The sequence below is a fragment of the Nelumbo nucifera genome, chromosome 6, assembly GCF_055504915.1.
Source record: "Nelumbo nucifera cultivar China Antique chromosome 6, China Antique-T2T, whole genome shotgun sequence".
Taxonomy (NCBI): Eukaryota; Viridiplantae; Streptophyta; class Magnoliopsida; order Proteales; family Nelumbonaceae; genus Nelumbo; species Nelumbo nucifera.
The window spans coordinates 63,867,531-63,894,458 of record NC_142654.1 but is presented as its reverse complement, the minus strand read 5'-3'; the positions used below and the strand labels follow the sequence as shown (position 1 = coordinate 63,894,458).

Here is a 26,928-nt window from a genome sequence, read left to right as displayed (position 1 = left end):
AATAGTGTTTTCCCCAACAGTTGAGTCTCACACAAATAAAAAACATTTATTTAATAAATAATCTTATCATATAACATTTTGGAATCTATCTATATATATTAAAGCGGGATGGGCCTTCGTTAAGGAATTGTGGCCTTCTCTTCCTGCAAGAAAAGGTATCCATACATGAAATCATTTTTTCATGCGAAAATAGTAGGATGGGCCTTCCATATGACAAAATCGAACAATCTGATATAATAAGACAAACTGAACAGTCTGATATAATAAGACAAAAAAACATATTTGGGAAGACCACAGTTGGAACCAGAGCTCGCAGAAGAAGTGTAGATGAATCTCAGAAGACTCTATGAGAGAAATAAAAAATGGATACCACTGAGCTGTCGATCGCAAGTAGTATTGGCGTCACGTTGCTCAGAAAACTCTGCTTTGCCCCTTTATTCTAAATATCAACTGTTCATTAGGAAGAGAGAAGGGTCAAAGAGGTAAAAAATGTAATCATGGATGTTGTAAAACCCAGACTTCGAACAGAGAAGGTTAAGAGATGAAAAGCATAACAAGACAAGTGGATATTGTGAAAAAGCTACAAAAAATTTTTATTACCGAATAAATTTTTTTTGCATGTTTACAGTTGATTGGCTTATGTGTTATCTTTACTTCATTATACAGGTTTATTTTATAGATGCCCTGCTAATCTCAAATAGGTTTTAAAAATCTACCACATGCATGCTATAGATAATGAATATTAGTGTAGAGATACTTTTTATAAATATGTAAGGAGAGGTTTTTCATCTGTGTGTTTAACTATGCTGATTTTTCTTTACAAATCAATTTTGTTTTCTTGCTTTATTTATTCATATTGTTTTTAATTTCTTGATATTGAATTTAGGTTGATGTCTTTGTTTTGAACAATTCAATGCTATTCATGTAGGACATAAATCAAACCCGAATTCTTATTACTCATCGTGAATTCATTGGATTTGCTTGTTACCTTGGATTTCATACAGCATTTGTACTATCGTTTAGTTTCCGTTCTCTTTTTTGAATTGCTTATTATTCGGTGTAAAGATATATAATCGTTTAGTTTCTATTTAAGCTTGGAAATTTTGGTGTAAAGATATGTAATCGTTCAATTTTAGCATAAACTCACTTTTCATTATATAGGAATTTCAATGACAAGTAGGGGGTTAGGGCTATTAACCAAAACCAAACCCAATTCAAAGGGTTTCATTCATTTGGTAAGGAAGGAAAATAAAATTAATGAATACCAAAATTAGGCTACCTGATAATGTTAGTGGGAGGGGGACAAAATAATTTATAACATAGCAAAGTAAAAAAAATCAATGTTTAAATTTCAATCTATATATAGAAGTTTTGCAATATGTGCATTTTGTTAAGGAATTCTATCAAGTAATGCAAAAGTGCATCATCTAACTTAAATCATTAAACAAGATACTAAAACAATTTCTCCTTTTTTCTGATCAATTTAAAAGATTTTTTTTCTTAATCTATGTTAATCTTCCTTAGAAAAGAATATTTAAGTTCTTGCTATTATGACATTGAGAAAAAGAAAGCATCAATTGTTATTGTTAGTGTTTTTTCTGTTTCCTATGATGCAATGCATTTCTCCTTTCCCATTTTAATTTCATGATTCCAAGCTTATGACTGAACCAATAAAATTGAACCAACAATTTGAAAATGACATATCTGACATGTTTATATTTTCTATTATTTACTTAAACCAAAACTCAAACATTTTAAACATCCATTCTCAAGTCCCAAGACTAAACTCATGTCCTGCTAATCTCAATGAGGTTTTAAAAATCTGTCACATGCTATAGATAATGAATATCAGTGTAGAGATACTTTCTTATAAATATGTAAGGAGAGGTTTTTCTTATGTGTCCAGGTACGTTGATGTTTCTTTACAAATTAATTTTGTTTTTTGCTTTATTCGTTCATGTTGTTTTTAATTTCTTGATATTGAATTTAGGTTGATGTCTTTGTTTTGAACAAAATAATATAGGATAAATTTCTTAAACTACCCTTATGGTTTAGTTAATTAACTAAGTGTACCCCTATTGTTTGAAAATTGACTGACAGTACCCCTATTGTTTCTGACAATTGACTAATTCTTCTTAGTCATTAACACACGTTAACGGAGATGATAAAAAGACTATTTTACCCTCCATTACTCGGAGATTACTCGAATCTCTCTCTCCTCATTTTTTCATCAAAACTACCAAAACCGCTAAAACTGTCGAAACGTCAGATGATGCTTGGATCTCAGATCTAAGTATCTCTCATATCTCATATTTGAGTTCCTTGCAGATCTGAGAATCTGAGAGATAGTTAGATATGAGAATCTCTGAGAGATAGCCAAATTAAAAGAGTAGTGGCGGCTGCAATTTGGGCATCGAGAGAAGGCCCATCCTTCAGGAGCTTCAATAGAGGGGGAACCCCACCTTCCTCATTGATACTTTTCCTGTTGCAATCATTATCGCTAGCAAGGAGATTGAAGAGTTGTTGAGGAGTCATTTCATAACGCCGATGGAAGCATCAAGGAGATTGAATAGCTTGCGGAAATCAGTGGCACTTTTGATGGTGACGACTCTGCGAAGGACGCCGTTGTGCTTGCAACGTCAGCGACGATGCAACAGACGGGGCGCTTGTAGCGGGAATGAGTGGAGTTGGCAAGGCGGAGGGTAGAAAGAAGCATTTGGGAGAGACGATCAACCTGTTTCTCCACTTCTAAGCAGTCAAGTTTAAAGGACTCTGCTTCCTCGACAACTTTCCTTACTCTGTCCGCCAGTAAGACTGAGAACTAAAGGGACGGAGTGGAGTTGGTGAGGTGGAGGGCAGAACGAAAGCATTTGGGAGAGACGGTCAACATGTTTTCCCACTTCTGAGCGATGAAGTTTGAAGGACTCTGCTTCCACAACAGCTTTTCATATTCTGTCTGCCAATAAGACTAGGAACCAAAGTTCTTCAATGTTCTTCAATACTCAGAATTATGTTTTCGTCTCTCATAATCAACCAACCACACCAAGATTAATCGTTGTCGTTGTCTCTTCGGTGTTGCTGCTCCTCTGCTTCCTTCTCCTTATTTTCTTTTTCTGCTTTTCCTTGATTTTACTCCTCTGAAGTCTGAATTCTTCAATCAATATTTTATGGGTAAGAGGAGCCGAAGGTGGAGAGGGTTAACACAATGGTAGGTTAAAGACAGAACCAGTTCGGTTTGCTATTGAAAAGAAGAAGATGGGAAGGGTAAAATTGGATTTAAAAAAAATATACGCCATTTGTATGCAAAGTTAATGGAATACTAACAAATGCAAACGGTAAGGGTAGTTTTAGTCAATTATCAAAAATAGTAAGGGTAGCGTCAACTAATTTTCAAACAGTAGGGATACACTTAGCCAATTAGCTAGACCATAAGGGTAGTTTAAGAAATTTACCCAATAATATATAGTAATGATGAGAAATTACAGTTCTACCCTAACAACTATTTTTTTCTTTTTGGGTGCTTCTTATAAAAAAAAAACTTTAGTAATACTCTGACTAGAGATGACTTTGCTATTAGTTTTGATTTAGCATAAACTTCATTTTATACGACGGGCAATTTCTTTGTATGTAAATTTTTATGCTTCAAATAAAGCCTCTTAGATTTTTTTTTTTTTTGCATGTGTAGAAGTTTCTCTTTGGAAAAATGTGTACACTGCTATAAAAGATGACTTGTACATGCGCATATGTTCCTATTATTAATAGGAAAAAATTTCTTAATGTATATCCATTAAAAATTGACTTCAACCCACAACGTTGGCAAGTAACAATGATTCAACCTCATAAGAATACAAGTGTCATAATTGTTAGGATCTTTTGTCAATTTAAGTTTCATTCAAAAACATAGAAGCATTCTTTCTCAATGAGATCCATGATTAATGAATTTGATGAGGGATCACTATGGGAGGCATGACTACCAAGTGCAAGAAAAATGAATTAATCAGATATGGTTCCAAACAAGATTCAAATTGCAAGTTATTCATCAATCAAGATACTTTGCTGGAATTTTTGTGGAGTTATAAGTTCACAGAGATTACGAATGGTCTAATTCAAGATTACAGACATACTATAATTATTCTTGTTGAAACAAGGGCCAAAAAATTTGAATATGAAAGTATTATTGAACAATTGAGAATTAGTAATTGTCATATAGTTGAACCTGATGAATATTTTGGTGGAGGTTGGTTTTTATGGGAGGGTGCAGATGTCCATTTAAGTTTCACTAACATTTCTAACCAGTGTATGCAGGTGCAGATAGATTTTCAAAATTCTTAACCAAAATCTTTATTAAGAGGTTTCAGAGAAATAATGCAAAGTTGGTACGTGATACAAGCAAAAGGAGCTCTTCTTGATACAGTGGAAGAGAATGAACATAGTGCAAATGAGGGAGAAAATGAAAAGTACTCTTAAAATCTACAATTTAACTTTATCAGATACTTAAAAAGTGTAGTGTGAAAAGGAATGTAATTTGTCTACTTTTTAAATTAGGTCTAATGAATGTTGAAAGAGCATTACTTGAAAAGTGTAATTAGATGTATTGCTTATCCCTTTTGCGTGTGAAAAGAATAGTACTTTAGAAAGTGTATTTTGATGTTTTTGTATAAGGGTGGCAAATGGGTGGGTTGGGTAAGGGTTGAATATCAACCCACTCATATTAACCCACCAGCCCACCATGACCCATCATCAATCCTAGTTAAAGGGTCATAACCCATCCTAACCCTAGCCCACCCTGACCCACCCATATTGACCCACTTGATTCATCATATTGACCTTTAACCACCCTCGCCCATACTAACCCACCTACCCTCACTTATAAATACAAAAATGGGTAGGGACGACCTGTATACACAAAATAATAAATTTTGAGAGAATAATCTCTCTCAAGACTATCACGTGACAAAAATGAGTCGGGTTAACCCGTATACCCAAAAATGCAAAAATTGTAGATAAATGCAGAAAATTGAAGAAGATTTACAAAAAATACCAAAAAATTGTAGAAAATAAAAAAATAGAAAAATTATGTAAAATACAAAAAATACTAAAAAATTATAGAAAATTCGAAACTCTTTTAGAAAATATGCAAAACAATACCAAACAATTGTAGAAAATGTAGAATAATACCAAAAAATGCAAAACTTTTTATAAAAGTGCTTTCGCAAAAGTACTTCTATAAAAGTACTTTCATAAAAGTACTTTGTGTAAAAGTATAAAAGTACCTTTATGCTTTCGTAAAAGTGTTTTCGTAAAAGTGCTTTTGTGTAAAAGTACTTTTGTAAAAGTGCTTTCATAAAAGTACTTTTATAAGTGCTTTTATGCTTACATAAAAGTGTTGTAAATGCACTTTCATAAAGTGCTTTTGTAAAAGTACTTATATAAAAGTGCTTTCATAAAAGTTCTTTTCATAAAATTGCTTTTGTAAAAGTGTTTTTGTATAAAATTGCATGTGAACATGAAAGGTAATAAAATCTATTTTATTTCGCTTTTCATTAACAAAATGAAATTTGGCATAGCGGTTTGGAAGTGTAAAGAAATGTTTGCATGCATTTTTTGAGATTTGGCGAATATAGATAGAATTAACTTTGACCCAACCCAACTTGCCCCGCACGACCCAACCCATCCTAACCCTAATGGGTATCCTCGACCCAACCCACTGTAACCCTTTTCCACTGACCCTAATAGGTTGCTTGACCCATATTGACCCATCAATAGATTGGATGGGTATGGGTGGGTCAAATGGGTTGGGCTCAAGATTGCCAGCCCTATATTTGTATATATAAATGTAAAGGAAAATATAAATGTAAAAATATTTCTCTTCTTTTTTGTTGTGCCTCTTTTTCTTTTTATTTCTTTCAATTTGGTTTAATTCATGAATAATCCATATTAGGGATTGAATTAGTTTTATGTTCTATACTACCCATGCCCAATTATGATACGGTTGACTTATTAATTAATTAGTACTTTTTCCACAAGAATTAGTATGTTGAATTTGTACTAGATCAAAAAAATTGTAATGGGAGTGAGTGCGGAGGTGACTAGTAGAGCAAAGGTGCAAAGAAAATCTCAATTTGTTTATTCTCCTAAAGGTGCAGTGCAATGGATATTACCATCATAATCTCAAACTACTCCTCCAATGACCGCTGCTCCTGTGTTTCCTAGGCATGTCTATTTAAAATGTCCTAAAAAACCACCTCTTCCTAATTGGAGAAAACCCTTGATTTACTTTTACTGATCAATAACAAACAACTTTATTAATTATAAACTAGAATATTGTATGTATGTATGTATAAGCTTACGTTTAGAGATAACATCTCTTATCTACCCCTCCATTTTTTTTTTATTTTTATTTGAATGCACCCAAAACATTTAATTTCTCCCACCCCTTAGTTTGCAAAGTAATCAGCCATTTTATTGGCTATTCATTGTACCCATTGAATTCTAACTTCCACGCCTTTAATAAGCCACCTAAATTTTTTAAATTCATTTTCATAAACCCATAAATCTGCTTCTCTATTCTGCAACCACCATGTTACTAGCCTGAAGTCATGGTGATGATAATCCATAGAACAAATGTAAATTCATAATAGTGATAATCTACATCAAAAAGTTGTAATTATGTATAGGTAACATTAAATAGATAAAACATAAAACATATGTCTTGTTCTTCAATTTTTTGGGTTTTGCTACAAGTAGATAAGGTAAATACATGGCCAACTGTAGGTACCATAAGAAAACACCTCTTCTTGATTGTAGAAAACACTTTTTGACTTTTGTCTTACCATTTGCATATGCAACTTCTGTCATTTATTAGATTTCTCTATATTTGATTTGAAGAGGGAAAAAAGGAAAAAAACAAGCAAAATTTGTGATTTCTTTTTCACCTGTAAGTGTTAATTCTATCTACTGATCAATAACAAGCAACTTTATTAATTATAAACTAGAAAATCGTATGTATGTATAAGCCTACATTTGATCTCTTATCACCCCTTGGTTTGCTAAATAATCAGCAATTTTATTGGCTATTTATTGTACCCATTGATGTCTTACTTCCACATCTTTAATGATCTAATTGAATTTTTTAAATTCATTTTCATAAACCCATAATGTATTGGTACCATTAACTAGATAAAACATCAAATAGATGTCTTGTTCTTCAATTTTTTGGGTTTTGCTACAAGTAGATAAAATAAATACATGGACAATTGTAGGTACCATAAACTAGATAAAGCATAAAAGAAATGCCTTTTTATTCACTTTTTTCGATTTTGGTACAAGTAGATAAAGGAAATACATGACCAGCTATCCTTTTATCTTATAGTTTTATCCTCTTTCACCGAATAGTAAGTATTCTTGACTTTTTTTTTGCTTTTCTTAAAATAGATAAATCATGATATACTTGTTAGGTTGAGATTGTTATTGTCACACAAGTGACTGAAATAAAGTGTTTCTACTATAAAATATGTAAACCATCAAACAACTGTATTGTTATTAACTTTATTCTCTTCTTTTTCCTACAAGTGTTGTTTCCAATTATACTTAGGGGTGGAGCCAAGGGGGAACCAGGGGAGCCATGGCTCCCTCTATGATCCAAAAATCTCCACACTTAATACATTTTTTCATGCTAGTTTCTTCCCTGCCCCCACTTTCCACCCAATGGTTGGCCCCTCATGGCCCATCCATAAGTTTTGGCCCCCCTTATAAAAAAATTCTTGTCTCTGCCCTTGATTATACTTGTTAATATAATACATGACCACCTGTTTTTCTAGATATAGTTTTATCCTCTCTGCCCGAATAATAAGTTTTCTGACTATGTAACCTTCTATATCTATTATGTTTCTTGCTACTTATGTCACTCCTTTGGTTGGAATTCTATATTATAATAATCTCAATCTTATACTTCAAGTCACACTCTTCTTACTTTCTCTGTATTGGAATCAATTCATTCATGCACAGAAAATTTATTTCTCACACTCTTTTTCCATTATTAGTTCACCTCTTCAAGTATGTGCCTAATTGGTCAAATGTTATTAACTCTTGCATACTTTATTCGTTGCCCATGTTAATAATTGTTCTCTTTTTAAATTTAACAATGTTTAAACATGGACTGTATATGTGACTTTGAGGATTAGTAAATACATTCATGCCGTGATTAGCATGATTATAAATGAAAAAATATTCAAACAAATCCATAAATCAGTTTGAAGATTATCATACTTTTGAATTCTGATTACCATATTATTTCCATTTAGTTGCATCATTAATTTACATACTTTTGGGACCATTTATGGAAGAAGGAAAAAATATTTAATTCGCGCTGTCCCAATCTATTTCACAATAGATCCTAGATTGATCCATAGATGCATAGCAACTTTCTTGGAAAATTTTACTACAATCACTTAACTCTTAGTATAATCTATTCTTATCCACAACAAATAATTTATTAAGAATTGTTAGTTTTCAATTTCCCTATGAACCTTTGCAACTCCTCTATACCTGTTTTATGCAAGTTCAGAACATGTAAGCAAATGAAATCTGAAGTCAATATAGTAAGAGATTTATGCTATCTCTTATCAATGTTTTCCACAAGTAGTTTAGCCACTCAAAATTTTCATCATCTTCTTTTATTATTACAGAGACAATTCACAAAATCATTAATGATCTCATGTTGTTCTTCAATTCTTAACTAGGATAAAGAAAATCAAGGAGGACAAAATGGCTATCTCATGTTCTTCAATTCTTAACTGAGATAAAGAACAACGAGGACAAAACGACTATCTTATGTTCTTCAATTCTTAACTGAGAAAAAGAAAATCAAGGAGGACAAAATGGCTATCAATATAACTAAGAAAAATTAGTGTAGCTTCTTAAAAAAATTAATGTGAGACAATGAAATCTGTAAAAAAAATCAAAACCTAATCTATAAAAGATTAATGTTAATAGAAAAGTATTGTTTGGGTTAGATTTGCTTTTCCAATGCTCTTTTATTTATGATGATTGATTAGCAAATGTTCTGCAAGAATCTAATAGGTTTGAACTTCAATTGCTATTGTTGTCCTATAAGTTATTGAATAATGTGCTATGAATTTCTGTATCATAGAATGACATATAGATATGTGACTTGATCTTACAAACTATGAACTTCATACACATCATATCACATTCTTCCGATGTATAAAATAAAAATTGCAATGGCCTTTGCTACTATGACCTTCCCAACTACGATTTTTTATTTTTTTTGGGCATTCCCCTCGAAATAAGAAATTTTATTGATACTAGAAAAAATACTAAACAAAAAAAATAATAAATAGTGGGTTTCATCGTTTCTATGGTTACTTCTTAAACATATTTCTGTTTTGATTCATCACTGGAGTTGAATACCTCATTCAAGATTTTTGTATCCAATCCATAGGAATCAATAGAAAAGGCAAATCCCTTATGACACACCAGATCCGACTCGGTTATTGATAGAGTGAATAGATCTACCATTTCTTGAAATCTCTCTTCTGATTCAAAATCGTGGTGTAACGTATATCCCCTTTGTTCCGGTCATGGAATAGATGAAATAAATCAAAAAATGGATTTTTTTGTTCAAGAATGAAATCTTATTGGAACTATCCATATCCGGTTCATCCTTCAGAACCATATTACATCCCGAATATGATGAAATAGGATGGATTGAAATGGTATTTTGTAAATACGTAATTATCTTGAACATATAAGCCATTTCTTTATTTTTCGATCGCTTGGAAGGGACAAAAGAAACATCTTGTTGTTTCTTCAACAATTTTTGATCTCTAGTGCACCTCTTAGTAGGATTCAAACCCAGATGAAGTTTTGACCACCTGTCAGAGAAAAAAGAATGAATTGATCTTGTAGGATTCCCAAGAAATTCTTCGATTTCTTCTAGATCACGTTCTGTGAATAGCTGGGACATTGAGGAATATCCATAAAGGCATTTCGGGAACCAGTCTAATTCTATCTCTATTCGTTCCGCTTGAATAAAGGAATGATCCCAATGAATCGAGCTTTCTTTTAGTTGTTGAATCTTTCTTTGATCGATCAATGTGTGATATTCTGAATCCTCATTACTAATGGTAATGAAATCAAAATGATCTCTGAATTGATTAGAAGATCCTTTCAATTGGCTAGAATCTGTTACTTGAATGAAAATAGATCTTGTAGAATCATATTGAATATTTGATGATACATTCCGTACCTTACTAAAAAACCGATCATTGTTTACCAATCGTATATTGTCTAACCAAATCTAATTATTTCTCGATATGTTCCTCAAAAAATTTGATTCATGTGGATTCTTCCCCCAACTAATGAAGAGATCTTGGCAAAATTGCCACATATGAAATTGAGCACAATTTTGCAAAAAAATACCCTACTTGTTTCTTGAGAAGATGGGAAACATGCTCAATACCATTTGATTGAATAGTTGACTCAACTCCTTGTTGTTTGAAGAAATCCTCCACTTCAATTGATATCTTTTCACGAAAAACAGACATGAGATAACAAATCCAGTGTTTCACTAAGATTTCAAATAGCTGTCTCGAATTCAAGTTGATTATGTTTTGCTTCTTCCTCGGAGAAAGATGATCAAACAATTCCCAATCATGGTCCTTTCGGATCGGATCATCAGTATAGGATACAAAAAGAAACTCCAGATATTTAATATCTTTTTCTTTAAATGAGATCTCAATTTTATATATGGTTTCATTAGATATCTTACAACCAGAATCCCTATTTTTTTCAATCCAATTCCTCCACCACCTCGAACCCTAGTTAGATTCATGCATGATACACTTTTTAGTTATTGGGAGAACCCAAACACTCTCTTTCAGATCCATGAAACAACTCTTAGAGATCTTATTCCCTTTTGGAAGATATAGGAGTGAAACAATCAACCTATTGATATTGAAAGACCCAAAAGATTCTTCTAGTGTATCATTTCTGGGTCCAATGGAATTCATAGGTATAGGAAGAAGCCTCATCAAATAGAGATTTTTTCTTTCGACCATATTTTGATTGTTAATACGATATAAAAGGACCGCTACTGCAAGCAACACTACACCTTGATCGTGAAATATCGATTGCTTGTAAACACTTAGTATATGTTTGGCATCGATGTTGCATATAGAAAACGGTGTTGTATATGTGCAGGTTGGGAGCACCATTTTCTAAGAAAACAATGTCTTTTTTTTTATTTGGAAATGTTGCTGCCAGGTAGGACGTTTCCTGGGGCAGAACACCTTTTGTTTGGTACTAGTGCTCCATATTTCTTTTCAACACTGGTACCCATTATAGGAAGTCTACGTTACTGCCACATCATGTCCTCGTCGGCAACAATGAGCTCCAAATTGAGAAAATGTTGAATTTAGCGTTTCCCCAAACCACGCCTTCTCGATTTCCAAGACGTGGTTTGGAGCACCATTTTTTATGGAAAAACGGTTCTAAACATGTTACCGCTTTCTGGAGCACCGATTTTTTCAACGTGGCACTGCTGTATCACCATTTTCTTGAGCAATGTCATCAATGCCAAACACTACCTTACATACGATGAGCTAACATTGTTTTTCAAATAAACAACCATAGAAGCAAACACCATCTAAGTTAAAAAAAAGGGTGAATTACAAAGACCCCCTATACTATGGGGTTTGTGACAAAGACCCCCTGTACTTTGTTTTGCGACAAAGACCCCCTTGTACTATGACTATGAGGCAAAGACCCCCTTGTAATATGACTATGAGGCAAAGACCCCCTTTTGTTAGTTTTCCGTTAAAATCCACCATTATAATATTTTTAATTCCCATACTACCCTTATAAAAAGAAAAACACTGTTCATCTTCCCTGACCTCACGATACAGGAACGGGATGGAAAAGGCAACGACGAGGATGGAGTGCTGGCTTGGTATGTAAAAAACTCCTCCAATCCAAACCAACCAACATTTGGTTGACAGAATTGGCCTTAGAGTTGCTATTAATTACTGTTGTTTCTTCCACGAATACACCTTTGTGAATTCAACAATTACACTTTGTAGGCTACAACAAGAAATTAAGAGTCTAATGAAGGGCTTTTTCTATAAATCAGCTTTCTAGCTCAATAGTTAATTGCAAATCCAAGTTATTGTGTGTTTGACATCCACGAGTCAAGACCGAGATTGCTTTGATCTTTTCTAGTTCTTTTTATAGATTAATGTTCCTTACTTGTTTCTCTTCTCCTCTACTCCTCTCTCTCTCCCTCTCCCTCTCTCTCTCTCTCTCTCTCTCTCTCTCTCTCTGTTTTTATCTTTTGTTGGTTTTGGCACGAAATTCAGATTACCGTGATTGAGTTCTTTCTTGATCTGGAAGTTATGGTTTTACCAGAGTCGTAAGAACCAGGGCAGCTGGATTTAGGGTCATTATTGGCGAGGGAAGAACCATTGCTTTTCGATAAAATTAGGGTAGTTTTGATCAACGAGAGGAGACATGAGGGGCATCAATAACACCATGGACACTATAAGTGTTGTTGCGTTTGCAATCGTCACCGCTGATGCTCGAGCCTTGCCAGCTACAGTTCAGGTAAAATTTATTGACTGATTCGTTAGTTTTGAAGTTTCTTTCTTAATTATAATACTATGCGCTTGTTTCGGTTTATAGTTAACATTATTTTTGGTTGAGTTCTTTGAATTTGAATTCTTGGACTTTGTGATTTGCTTCTGGGGCTCGAGATCTGTTGAATTACTTAAGCTTGTTTTCGTTATTTGATAATCCTTTTGCCTTTTCCTCTACGTTTTCATTTGAGAATTTGGGTTCTAATTTGGAGGTGAAAGGGAGAATTCTCTTGAATTGAATTCGGTAATTAATTTGAAATCTTCCTTTACTAGTTCTTGTGTTTTCGTTGCATTTCCACTCTCAATTTCTTTAGTTCTTTGTAAGACTTCAAACTTGCCTTGCTTTCAGAAATTACAAAACTAGTTTTACTAGATTTCTTTAGTTCTTTGTAAGACTTAAAACTTGCCTTTAGAAAAACAAACCCCATGCCTCTTTTTATCAAAATCCCACCGTAGTTGAGGTTTCTGGGGTTCTCTTCATCGTCGTTGATCTGATGAAATGCTTCAAGTTCAACCTCTGCTTCCTTGTCATTCTCAATTTGATCGCTCAATTTCTCTATGGAAGGTCTCCGATCTCCAGCAAAATCTCAACGATTGGTACCAAAACCACTTCCGGTGTTTTTTCTGCATGGAAATGGATTGGTTCAGACAATGATAAAGGTTCTGGATTCCTTGCCATCATCTGCAGATGTCACATGCCTCGTCATTTTGGAAAAAAGTTGCTGCCTTTTTAGGGACATTCCATCAATGAACTCCAAGAAGTGAATTAACAACAACCCTGGGGCCAATTCTGTCAACCAAATGTTGGTTGGTTTGGATTGGAGGAGTTTTCCACATACCAAACTAGCACTTCATCCTCGTCGCTGCCTTTTCCATCCTATTTGTGTATTGTAAGGTCAGGGAATATGAACAATGATAGAGAAGATGAACAATGCTTTTCTTATTATTAGGGTAGTATGGGGATTAAAAAATATTATAATAGTGGATTTTAATGAAAAACTAATGAAAAGAGGGGTCTTTGTCTCATAATCATAGTACAAAGGAGGGTCTTTGTAGCAAAACAAAGTACAGGGGGTCTTTGTCACAGACCCCATAGTACGGGAGTCTATAATTTACCCTAAAAAAAAAAGAAAATAAAGAAGCTAGACTAATTGAACACATCCAAAATCATTGAATTGGATGAAGGTTTAAGTTTGACCTCAATCCGATCCAACCTAGTCCGACTTGCAACCCTGGACCGTAACCTTCTTTCAGAGTGGAAAGTTGCATTCATATTTATGTATAACAATACCGTAGACTTGGAGATAAGCTTGTGATTTGTGAACGATACCCGAAAATCATCTAACCGGATCGGATTTGAATTCTACTTTTGGTGAATCCGAACCGATTACAGCCCTACTTCGGGATAGTGTTACGAGTTGCTCTTTTGCAACCTTGAACCCGCGCCTCTCGACTCAACAGTCATTGGCGTTTGGCGCGGGTTCAAGATTGGCATCGTTCAAAGCCCTAAAGATTCACTTAAACCCTCAACCTGACTGTAAGCAGCAGCCAGCCGATGGTAGCATCGTTCAAAGCCAACATAAGAAGAGGAACAAACCGTAGCTACACCGGGCTATAGCAGCGTCGTTTAACGGTAACTTGCTAGAAGAAGAAGAAGAAGAAGAATGGGCAAAATCCCACCTTCATTTAAAACAGCCAGACTCCCTGTAACTACTCTACTTAGAAACCCCCGGTCTATACCTCCCCATGAATCTTCTTCCCCGTCTGTAACTCCAACTCCCCATCCCCACCATTTCCCATCCACAAAGAAAACTGCCAACAAGAAAAAACATTCATCCTCTCGTCAGAAAACTGACCCATCATCTCAAAACCCTAGTCCCATGATCTTCAAATCCCCAAACCTCTCCGACGCCAAACAGACCTTCAACTCCATCCTCTCCACCTCCCCGGCCTCACTAGATCTCCGCTTCCACAATGCCCTCCTCCAATCCTACTCCCAGATCTCCACCCCGCGCGACTCTCTTTCTTTCCTGCGCCACATGATCGCTAAACAACCCTCCTTCTCCCCGAATCGATCGACCTACCATATCCTTCTCTCCCTGTCCTGCAAGTATCCCTCCGACGACCTCTCCCCTGTCCTCGAAACCCTTGACCTAATGGTACAAAAGGGTTTCCCTCCAGACCACGTCTCTCTCGACCTCGCCGTCCGATCACTCTGCTCCATCGGTCGCGAAGACGAGGCTGTTGAGTTGGTCAAGGAGTTATCCGTTAAATACGCTCCACCTGACTCTTTCACCTACAATTTCCTTGTTAGGCATCTCTGCAAGACTAGGGTTTTAAGCACCGTTTACAATTTCATCGATGATATGCGAAATTCGGTAAATTTGAAACCCGATGTCGTTACTTACACTATCTTAATCGATTCAGTTTGTAAACGCAAAAACCTCCGAGAGGCCACTCGATTGCTCGGAGTCCTCGACGACGAGGGATTTAAGCCGGATTGCTTTCTTTATAACACAATAATGAAGGGTCACTGTTTGTTGGATCGTGGGAGCGAGGTGATTGCGGTTTATAAGAAGATGAAGGAGAATGGGGTAGAACCTGATCTTGTGACGTATAATACTTTGATTTTTGGGTTATCGAAGGATGGGAGGGTGGATGAAGCTAGGAAATACTTAGATATTATGGCTGAAATGGGGCATTTCCCTGATACGGTTACTTACACATCACTGATGAATGGCATGTGCCGGAAGGGAGATGCATTAGGAGCACTGGAGCTGTTGGAGGAGATGGAAGAGAAGGGCTGTAGTCCAAATTCATGTACGTATAGTACATTGCTCCAAGGGTTGTGCAAGTCACGGTTGTTGGAGAAAGGGTTGGAATTGTATAAGATGATGAAATCGGGCGGAATGAAACTTGAGGCAGCTTCTTATGCTACGCTTGTGAGGGCACTGTGTAGGGACAACAAGATTGCAGAAGCTTATGAGGTGTTTGATTATGCGGTGCAGAGTAAGAGTCTCACAGATGTTGTAGCATATTCCACATTAGAGAGTACCCTCAAGTGGCTAAAGAAATTCAAAGGACCAGAATTTGCTTCTTAGCTTATTCTACAAATACGGTAATTTTGTTTGTTTCCATTCTCTACCCGTTTCAATCTCCTTTTTTCACTTTGTCTTGATGAGAGGTTACTTCATGCTGAATTTTGATATCTGATAATCCATTCTCGTAATCCTGTTCATGCATGGGTTGTCCTAGTTATTTTAACTTCCAAAGACAAGATGCAGTATTGCTTATGATTTTTTTATAAACTATATTTAACAAATTATGGGATTGTCTAAGGTCTTGCTTTTTTTTTCTCCATTGTAAAGGGAGTAGAAGTTGTTTTTCTTTCCGAATAAAAAATATATATACAAAGGAAGTGGTGTACAATACTTAGTATGTCTCATCCTTTAGACGGTGGAAGGATGTAAGAGGGTAACATTGTTTTCAGGAATGATTTCATTATTCCAAATTTCTTCCCATTCACTGTTTCGAGGAAATGAAGTACAGTTGCTTGAAAGGGGCGAAGATACTGCTTTGCCAATGATACCTCTCTCTCTGCATTTGGTTTTTTTCCTTTTCCTTTTTTTAATCATTGATCTAAACTCAAATATATGGTATCTAGCAATGTTTTTTTTTTCAAATAACCTTTGATTATGCATGTGATTTATGAGTTCAGCACCATTACTGAGGCGGCTCTTAATTGTTGGACCACCAAAGGTATGTCTCGCTCAGTTATATTTTTCTTAGAAATTGAAGAGTTAATATTACTATAATTGCTTTGTCCCTTTACAAACATTAGCCAGGCCAAGCAGATACAAGGCATTTAAGGGGTGTTGTTATTGATTGGTCTTGAAGAGTTTGTTGGTATGTAAACTATAATAGTGGGAGCTCATGGTATAAAGGTATTAAGTATTACTTACATGGTGTATTTGTGAACAAAAGGACAACTATTTATTCGAACAATATGTTACTTAGCTAATATGCATAACCAATTACATGTGCTTGTGTTGAACTAATGTGGAAATAATAGAAGAAGATGGTATTTGAACAACTGGACTCTTTCATGATTACACACTTACACTTGAAAGGAAGAATGAGTTGGATAGTTTTTACTGTACCTAAGTTGTTAGAATGTATGTATTATTCAAAGAGTGAGTTGGAGATTGCATTTATTGAACTGTAATTTCAGAGTGAAAATATATATTTGTTTGTTTGCTTTGAAAATTAATCAGTTTAGGTAAACTGTGTTGATAGCAGAGGAGCTGATCTTAGGTCAGCCTTCTCATTGAAAACTGGCACATTAGAATGCAATAAAGGAATGTGTATATATATATTTATATTTTGATCAATAATGCATTCATTAGCAATTTCATTAATTCAGGATAAAGATGATTACAAAGAAGAAGACAAGCACTCTTGTCTTCCACATACAGCTAGAGCACTTAAGAAAAGAAAAGGAAATGGAAACAGTAGTTTACAAATTGGACCAAAACATTGAGTCCCTTTCTACCCCTTGTTTAGCTAATCTATCAGTCAAGGAATTAGCCGATCTTTGAACCCACCTCATCTTCACTTCCATCTCCCTCACCAGCCACTTAAACCTTTTCCTCTCATTACTGTAATTCCATAGGCTACTGTTATCTTTATTCAGCCACCCTATTACCACCTCCGAATCCCCTTCAATTATGATTTTTCTGATATTCATCTCCTTAGTTTTCTGTATCCCTCCCATAACTGCATAAATCTCAGCTCTAAGGGAGTCCCCAACTCCAATTGGACCCAAGTATAATGCAGAAATGACCCCATTCTCATCCCTGAAAACACCTCCAATCCCTGACTGTCCTAGGTTCCCTCTACTACTGCCATCAAAATTCAGTTTTAAGAATCCAGCAGGTGGGGGTGGGGGGTGGGGGTCCAAGGCACACTTATTGCTGATTTGCTCTGCGAACAGTTTGCAATTTCTCCCCACTTCCTCAGCATATCATCCACTATGTAATCTGTAAATAGCATTAAGGATTTCAGCCACTGTACAACCCTAATATGAATTGTGGCCCTCAGTTCATCAACCCCCCTCTTGACTTTTGAGAAGATCCTGGAGTTTCTTTCTTCCCATAGTGACCAACATACTACAGCCTTAGTCCCTTCCACATAATCTTTCCTCTTTTCACTGTCCACTTGAAACAAGAAGGGGAGAATAGACTCTGCATGTTTGATGGTGGATTCTAGCTACACCCAAAGAGAGCAAAGGCCCACTCCCAAACAGATTTTGCATATTGGCAAGATACTAGTAAGTGGAAACCAGTTTCCCCCTCCGCATTGCAGAGAACACACCAATGAGGAGGCAAGCAAGTATTGGGTCTCTTTTTTTGGAGCAAATCACCAGTATTAATTCTTTCCAGATAGGCTTCCCAACAAAAACTACCAACTCTGGGAGGAATTGGTTTGCACCAAACCTCCTTAACTAGGAAAGGGAGGGGTAACAGGATTAGTGGACTGGCTTAAAACTTCAAAGAAGGGAGCACAAGAAAAAGATCCAGTTGGGGTAGGGGTCCAAATTCTAGAGTCCATGTTTGAGGGGTCTAAGAAGACATTATCAAGGAGATCAAGGAGGCTCGAGATACTGTCTAGGTCTGAGTCCCTCACAGCCCTTCTCAGACCCAGGTTCCACCCAGGCCTAGAATTGGAAGAGGAAGGGGTGATGAAAGAAGAAATTGGCTCATTCTTAAGGTCTGAAAGAGCATACAAAGAAGGAAACTGATCTTTTAAAGGTACAGAACCCACCCAAATCTGTTCCCAAAATTTTATGGTATTACCTGAATTCAATTCATACCTGATGTAAGGGGAGAAAACTGGTAGCAAATCATGAATTGCTTTCCAAGGAGAGGAACTTGTGGTCCTAGCTTTGATTCCAGCATCCATCCATTTTGCTTCAGCCCATGTATGCTTGCCACTATCCTAGCCCACAACTTCTCCTGCTCCAAAGGAAATCTCCACAGCCACTTCCCCAAAAGAGCCATATTTCTTTTTTCTAATGTTCTCAAGCCCCAACCCACCACAACTTTTGCTCTTGGTCACCACCTCCCATCTAACTCTATGATTCCTCTTTTCCTCTCCCAGCTCCCAAAGGAAGTCTCTCATCATCCTCTCCAACCTGCTAGACACCTTCAATGGGACTTTAAATATTGACATGAAGTAGATGGGTAAGTTTACTAGTGTCAGTGTAGTCCTTCCACCAAGGGAGAGGTAAGTCTTTTTCCAAGATGCAAGTCTCTTTCCAAATCTTTCCACCACTGGGTTCCAAAAGCTCTCTCTCTTAGGGTTATCACCTAGAGGCAACCCAAGGTAATTTAAAGGCCATTCCAAAACTTCACACCCAAGCACTTATGCACATTCCCTAATCTCTCCCTCTTCCAAATTCACACCCACTCTACACAGCTTTTCCCAAAGTTTACCTTCAAATTTGACATTTGCTTAAAAAATTGTATCACCAATTTCATGTTCCTGATAAAACCCACATTACCTCCTTCAAAGAATAGGATCGTGTCATTAGCAAACTGTAAATGGGTGAGGGGTGTTTCCTCCCTTCCAACCCTCCATCCTCTGATAAGACCTCTAGAATCTGCCCTGTGTATCAACTTCCCCAAAACATCAGCAATCAGAATGAACAAGAAGGGAGAAAGGGGGTTTCCTTGTCTTATTCCTCTAATGGCTGGAAAGAAATCTACCACTGTCTCATTCACTAGCACTGAATAATGGCAGTTCCGAACACAACCCATGATCCATTTACACCATCTAGCCCCGAACCCAAATTTAGTCATAACCTTCCTCAAAAACTCCTAGTCCACCAAATCATAAGCCTTTTCCAGGTCCAACTTACACACCATCCCCTTCTTTTTATCCTTCTTAAAACTCTCCACATTCTCATTAGCAATGAGGATTTGGTCTGTAATCTGTCTTCCATTCACAAAGGCTCCTTGATTTTGTGCAGTGATGTCTGGCAATACCTCCTTCAGTCTTAAAGACAACACCTTTGCAATAATCTTATATAGGCTATTAACCAAACTGATTGGTTTGAAATTCTTTGGGTGGGAGGTCTCTTTCTTTTTTGGAATCAAAGCTATGAAGGTGGAGTTCATTCCTGGGTTAACAATGCCTCTCCTGTTAGGTACTGCCTAACTCGGGGACTCTTTCGAGGGAGCCTGCCTCTTGAATGAGAGAGAGAGAGAGAGAGAGATTGTATTCCCAAATCGATAATCCCCTCCTAACCTCCTTTCCTTATTTATATACTGCTGTTACAATTCCGTTATACCAGCTTCTCCACTTGTCCAGTCCACTTGTCTAGTTTGTTATTTAGTTTGTTCTAGTGGTTGGCTGTTAGCTACATTCTTTAAAGGCTGGTGTGGCCTTTTCTTGTACACTTGTATTCCCTTTATTTGTGTCCCAACATCTCCTATGAAACTCCTCGAACACCAGCAGAAGGTCATCTTTCAAAATATCCCAACAATCCTAATAAAAAGCCATTGTGAATCCATCCGGCCCTGGGGCTTTTGTTCTATCCATAGAAAACATAGCCTCTTTGATTTCTTCCAGCTCAAACCTTCTTTCCAGCCTTCTCCTATTGTCCATCCCTACATCTGGCCAATGCAACCCTTCTACCCACACCCCACCACTTATAGGCCCTCTTAGAATGGATTTGAAATGCTCAACACATGCCCCGACAATCTCCTCTTGTTGTGTTAGCTCCACTCCATCTACTACCAATTTGGATATAAAATTTCTCCACCTCCTTCCATCTGCCAAAGAATGGAAATATCTGGTGTTCCTATTTCCCTCTTGCTGCCATTTACACTTGGACTTTTGCCTCCAGCAAATTTCCTCCTTATGTAGGCAGTCCTCTAACTGCTTTCTCAAGTCTCTTCTAAGTTCAGTGTCTCCCTCTCCAAGTTCTCCCCCTTCTTCTCTAGAGTCCAAGCTTTCAATTTGGTCCATCAAAGCTCTCTTACTTTCTTCTAGCCTCCCAAACTCTAAAAGATTCTACTCCTTAATCTTTGCTTTCAAAAATTGTAGTTCAGTGTCTCCCTCTCCAAGTTCTCCCCCTTCTTCTCTAGAGTCCAAGCTTTCAATTTGGTCCATCAAAGCTCTCTTACTTTCTTCTAGCCTCCCAAACTCTAAAAGATTCTACTCCTTAATCTTTGCTTTCAAAAATTGTAATTTCTTGTGGAATCTCATCCTCTCCCATTCCACCATTGGGTTACATTCATACCACCACTCCCCAACTCTCTCGATAAACCCAGGATGAAGTAGCCACATATTTTCAAATCTAAACGGGGCAGGGCCTCCACTCCTTTCTTCCTTGCCAATTACTATGGGCCAATGACCAGAGGTCACCCTATTGATAAAAAAAAAAATGACCAGAGGTCACCCTAGGGAGAGCTCTAGATGCCAGATTTCCCCAATGTTCTTCCCAGTCCAAGGAGAACAGGAACCTATCCAGCTTGGAACAGATGGGCCTAGATTGGAGATTGGTTATTCTCAATCTTGTTGATACAAATTATGATCGGAAATAAAAATGCTGAGCATAGAGACATGAGCAGGCATTCCAAGTTTGTAACAATGATCAACCTGTAACTGGAGTAATTAGAATCTAGCTTTTACAGCTCCTGAGTACTGACATCATAAGAACGAGTAATGCATACAATATTTTAAAGCAAGATATTTTATAATTGGTTATTTAAAAGAAATATATCAATCTTGTTGATACATATTTTGATAGGAAACAAAAATGCTTAGCATAGAGACACGAGCAGGTATTCCAAGTTTGTAACAATGATCAACCTGTAACTGGTATTGGAGATAAAAGAAAAGGAATAATATGAATACGACTCAGATCTAATTTCACATCTTCCACCACCGAAGCTTACATTGAACCTTTTCTAAAAAGGCCAGGAATGAGTAAAAAAAGAACATTGCATTCGGTTGAAGAAAAAACAAAACTAATCAGGTTAATGCATTTAATCAAATGAGTATATTGTGACAAATGTCTGCCTTTTCATGTATTCAGTACACAGGAATAAAATCTTGGTATCTGACCATTTCATCTCAAGGGGTTGTGACCTATAAAGTCCGTGCATATTGTTTAACTCTTGCTAGAATCAGTTCCCCACTTGCTTATTCAAAGTATAGAACCAATTTGTTAATTTATTTGGTAGATTGTGGATTGTGATTGTCCCGGGATCAAAGGCTGTTTTGATAGTATTGTGGCTAATAAAGGACTACAGCAAGTTGAGATAACCATTCTCTGGAATCTGATTGCATTTGTCATCTGTTGCAACCTATTAAGAGAGGAATATAGAAACTATTGAAAAGAAAAATAAGAAAATATGGACTGATGTCTTGGGAAAGGTAGACCAAACAGCACAAGTTTGAACTTTTCACCTTTTCTTTCTTTTGTAATGAATAAGAGCATATGGTGTTTGAATCTTAGTGGAGGTTTCAGTAACGAGGCACAATGCTTATGCAAGTATCTGCCGATCAGGTTTGTCTCAGGTGGAGAGGTTGAAGAGTGAAGTGGTGAGATCAGTAAAGCAACGCCTGATATTTGGTGGACAAAAATTAACAGGTGGTGAATCAACTGGTGGAGCTCAGATAGATTTAAAGGAAGGGGCAGAAATGGAAAGGGAGGGTTCTCAAGTGGGTAACTAATGATTTTAGATATTCCAATTGGAGGGACAGGATGTTGACATATGCATAACTGCATAAGAATAGGGGGCAAAATGAGACAGTTAGAAGAAAGATTCATCTTCATCAAAAGTGGCAGGTTAATGATTTGAATGATTGGAATGATTCATGAATAAAAGGGCCTTCAGCCAATGCTCATCCTAGCTTTCTGAGGTCTTTGGAGTGGTAGGCTGGATGCAGACCTAAGTCCTACCCTCTGGCACTTTCTTGCACAATGTGGCCCCCCTCAGACTTGACCTGGGATCTCATTCATCTGACCCAAGATTTTACCAGTGAACAATTCAAGAATGCTTTTCTCCTTTATTTGTTGGGTGGTTGTTGAACTGTTGAATATTGTTTTTATGAAGTTAGAAACTGGTAATTGTTTCAGTATGGTTGCTTGTTTCTTTGGTTGGTAAATTGATGTAGTCTTAAAACTTGGGATTCTGATTTAAGGTTTATAGTTCAAATGGCATGAAGAAGTAACATGTTGGAAGAGCTAGGGGCAAGCTAAAATGAAAACTTAGGATTATGATTTAATCAGTCTGTTTTGTCAGTAGATTTGCTGCAATTAAACTTTGCTATTTTAAACACCAAAAGATGTTAGCATTGTCGTGTTTTGAGACAATTTGTAGTAGAAGTTTTCAGTGGGTTTTTCAAGACTTGTGTAGATTGGTTTTCTGCAGGTTGACTGATTAAGTACATGCATCATGTTTTCTCTTCTTCTTTACATCCCATGAAGATTAATTTCACAGCATTGACTTATACTAGACTCATAGATCTTCTGTTATTTTGAATTCATTTCAGATTTAGATTATGATGCTGATGAATAAGAGCTTGTAATTTTTGCAGCTTTCGCCACCTTTAAGGTAACGAAGTTTTCAAGTCCAGGCAGATTTTGCCGCCTGCATTTGCCTATTGAGAATCTGCAACACATCCCTTGGCTAAGCTGATCCATTTTGAACCATCTCAAACGTTGGGGCAATCTGTATTAAACTGAAGCCCAACAATTACCAAAGATAATTGAATCCAAGGGGCATTTGGAGTCAGCAGACTTGTGAGGGAACTTCTTTGGGGACAGTTGGGAGTGTCAACTATTCCATTCCCCACTAATAAACCGTCAGTTGACAGAAAATATTAGACGATTTTTAATTTTTTGAAAAAAGTCTATTTTATCCTTTTTTCTAGCACCTTTTATATCATATGTATAAAAAATACCCTTGTTTTTGTCAATTAAATGTACTATATATATATATATATTTTGCTGTGAACATTGAGGTGCAAAAAAAAAAAAAAAAAGTTAAAAACAAATTCATAAAATAAAATTGAGATGATAAAACTCCTGACAATCAGAGATCGCGATGTAGAACAGAACGGGGAGGGCCAAATGGTCTCTCTTCCCTTGCTTTTATATTCTTTCTTACAGTGTCTATGGTACATAGAAACTCCACAAAAAAATCAATGATCACAATCTTGTTTCGTAAATGTGGTTTTCGCTGAGACCACCTTTAGCCCACCAAGCTACCCAATCTGGTCTTAAGGGCGTTAAGGTGAATGAACATGAACCTCATAAATTAATGGTTTCCGGATTCACGAAATACCTTTTAGGCTTTTACCGCTGGTGTTGTTTGGGCTAACATATACATAGTCATTCCATCGATTCACCGTGGGCCGGTTGCTATTGCTGGGTCCACAAATCCCACCTCATCATTTGGAACATGCAAATTGCAAAACAAGGTTCTAATTCTGGGGGTCCGTGCGTCTTTTAGACAAGAATTTGGAATTCATTCAATCTGAATGGTTGAACATCAATTGAGATGTCCAAGTAGAATATGAAAATGTAGATTTCATCTGGACTGCAAGGTTAAACACATGGTCCATTCAGCCCGTCAATACCTTGGCCTTAACGGACAACAAGGCCGGATCCCATCTCCTGGAACTTTCATGAGATCTTCTTGGAAAGCTATTTATATTATAATTAATACAGACATGAAATCTTAATCTCACCTTAAAATCATCAAATGTTTTGCTTCCGAGTTACAAATTGCAACAAGGTACAGTTGTACGTGATCCCATCTCCTACACATATATATTCCCTCGTGCACAATCTCATTGTGTCCCCCCTTTTGACTTTTGACCCCCTCCCCTTGTGCGGTTATCCCCAATTGGCTAGTTTGCCACGTGTTCGCGTCCCATGTCCCTCCCTAAAAGGTTACATTACCTCTCTCCACCCCTAACAACCCATGTTGCCTACGTTACATCTAATTACACAATAATTTAACACTAATTAAGTGTTTATGTTACTCAACAATGCTGTGTGCTATGAAGACATGACAAGCTGGCACCCCCCTGCATCTCACTCGTGTATGTTTATTCCGCTATTTCTCTATTCAAGCCCACACAGATGACGAATACGAATACGATCGATCGAATCGAACAAACCCCTCATTCCCATTTGAGCGAACGGCAACGTAATCCCTCTCTCTGTCTGTCTCCCAAGATTCCTTGGCCACCTCTACCCTCCGCTGTTATTGACTTAACCGTACCAGTTTCGTATTCAGGAGAGTTCGTCGTCCTTTCCTCAACATCCAACATCCGACATCCTATTCAGAATTCTTCTCTTTAAAACAGAGGAGCGGGAAGTTGGTGATAGATCTCAGGAAACCATTCATTAACCAGGAGCCCACTACAGACTTCATCTTCATTCTTAGCTATCATTGTTGTTCCTGCCGATTTAATTTCGATAACAATAATCTTGATTAGAGATGTTGCGGCACAACTTCGAAGCGCTTAGAAGCCTGCATGACTCTGCTAATGATTTGCTTCAATCGCCCGTTACCCAACAAGCACTAGTCCACCATCGAGACGAGAAATGGATTCACGAGGTCACTGAAGGATCTCTAAGAATGTTGGACGTGTGTAGCATCACAAGGGATGTCTTGTTGCTGGTGAAGGAACACCTGCAAGATCTTCATTCTACTCTGCGGAGAAGGAGCGCCAGAGAACCAGATTTGGATGATAAAATCGGGGCTTACAACTTCTGCAGAAAGAAGATGAAGAAGGAGATGATCAAGTGTCTACAAGCATTGAAGAAGATGAACAAATGTGGGTCATTGCCACTCTCGGAAATGGACCAGAATCTCGTGGCGGTTGTCGGCATATTAAGACAAGTACGAGTGACCACCATCTCTATCGTGGAGTCCATCTTATCCTTCATGTCCAGATCAAATAGAAATTCCTTCATTCCGAGGTGTCTTCGGGCGAGACGAGTAGGCAGTGCAGTAGTGGAAGAGAATGAGGTGGAGAGGGTGAATACAGCTCTGTGTGCCCTTCATGGGAACACTTGGCGTGATGAAAAGACGGACGCTATTGGGGTTCAGACTGCAAATAAACGATTGGAGGCATTGGAGCTTGCTATTGAAGACCTAGAATTTGAATTAGAGTGCATGTTCAGACGATTAATACGAACCAGAGTCTCACTTCTCAACATACTCAGTAACTAAGGACTGGGATTTGGTCTACATATCCATTAGACCTCCCACAGGCAGTCACCCGGCCCATTATTAATATTTAATTAAACTTTTAACATAGAAACAGATGTAACGAGTCACTGATTAATTCTTGATTAATATCGACAGTTTCAACCGTTAACAATCCTGTAATTCTTTTTATTTTTATTGCGCGTGCGAGTGCTATAAGAATGTAACTCTTTCTCCAAACAGAGGCTTTATGATGGTGCATACAAAACCATGAATCTTTTGGTTTTGGTTATGTCTGCAAAAAAATAATTAATAATAATTAGGTCTCGAAGAACCCTTCAACTAAAATCTTACTTTACACCGGTGTTAGGTTAGGTCATTGAATAGATTTTTATTCTCTAACACCCTCCTTCATACAAAAACCCATTGGGATTTAAGTATAATGGGGCAACGAGGATCAAACACTAGATCATGATCATATGGCCAAACAAAACAGGCTTTGATACCATCTCGAAGAACCCTTACACTTAAAAGTTTAAGCTGTTAGGTTTGGTCTCTGAACAAGTTTTTATTCTCTAACATTAAGGAGGTCTTGAACCCAGTTGAGACTTGAGAGCAGTAGATATAAAATTGGACACACCTATCACAGATTGAATGGAAGTGCAATGGAAAAACAAAGTGCAGCCAGATTTTGATTAAATTAAGGAGCAAATTTGATTGATTAAAGATATACCCTTCTTGTTTGGCTAATAAGATGAATAGCTGAGCCACCTTGTCTCCAGTTCAGAGTTTCAGATGGTTAATTAACTGGCGCTGACCAGATAAACAGGGCAAACCGAAATTTGATTTGATACCGCGTGCTTAACATAACATAGCATTGAGTTTCTTCCATTGGAAAGCCTGAGAGATCCTTTCACAATGACTTGAGCTTCATCATTCAGCCCTTGTCCATGTGCAGAGGGAGACAATTGGAATCTTGACAGCCTTGAGTTAGGTCTATGTTAATTATTGCAGAATTAATATTCATTTCATCTAAA

At 36.9% G+C, this 26,928-nt stretch overlaps 2 protein-coding genes across 6 annotated transcripts; both read left to right on the top strand.

Moving 5' to 3' along the window:
• The first annotated feature begins 14,075 nt into the window (after positions 1–14,075).
• Positions 14,076–23,683, top strand: LOC104587088 (Tetratricopeptide repeat (TPR)-like superfamily protein). 5 transcript variants are annotated; one of them, XR_002022093.2, is made up of 2 exons: positions 14,076–16,412; positions 23,265–23,683. XR_002022093.2 is itself a non-coding variant. In XM_010244542.3 (2 exons), exon 1 carries the CDS (start codon positions 14,318–14,320, stop codon positions 15,752–15,754), a length of 1,437 nt encoding a protein of 478 aa, XP_010242844.1. In that variant the 5' UTR covers positions 14,076–14,317; the 3' UTR covers positions 15,755–15,771; positions 23,265–23,683. The 5 variants fall into 5 exon arrangements, 2 of the variants coding, with proteins under 2 accessions (XP_010242844.1, XP_088746739.1); XR_016077803.1 differs by having other exon boundaries at positions 23,220–23,683; XR_016077804.1 differs by having other exon boundaries at positions 14,076–16,597.
• A 1,494-nt stretch (positions 23,684–25,177) lies between these two features.
• On the top strand, positions 25,178–25,915 carry LOC104587087 (DUF241 domain protein, putative (DUF241)). Its single transcript, XM_010244541.2, has one exon. The coding sequence runs from the start codon at positions 25,178–25,180 to the stop codon at positions 25,913–25,915; it is 738 nt and encodes a 245-aa protein (XP_010242843.1).
• Positions 25,916–26,928: the final 1,013 nt, after the last annotated feature.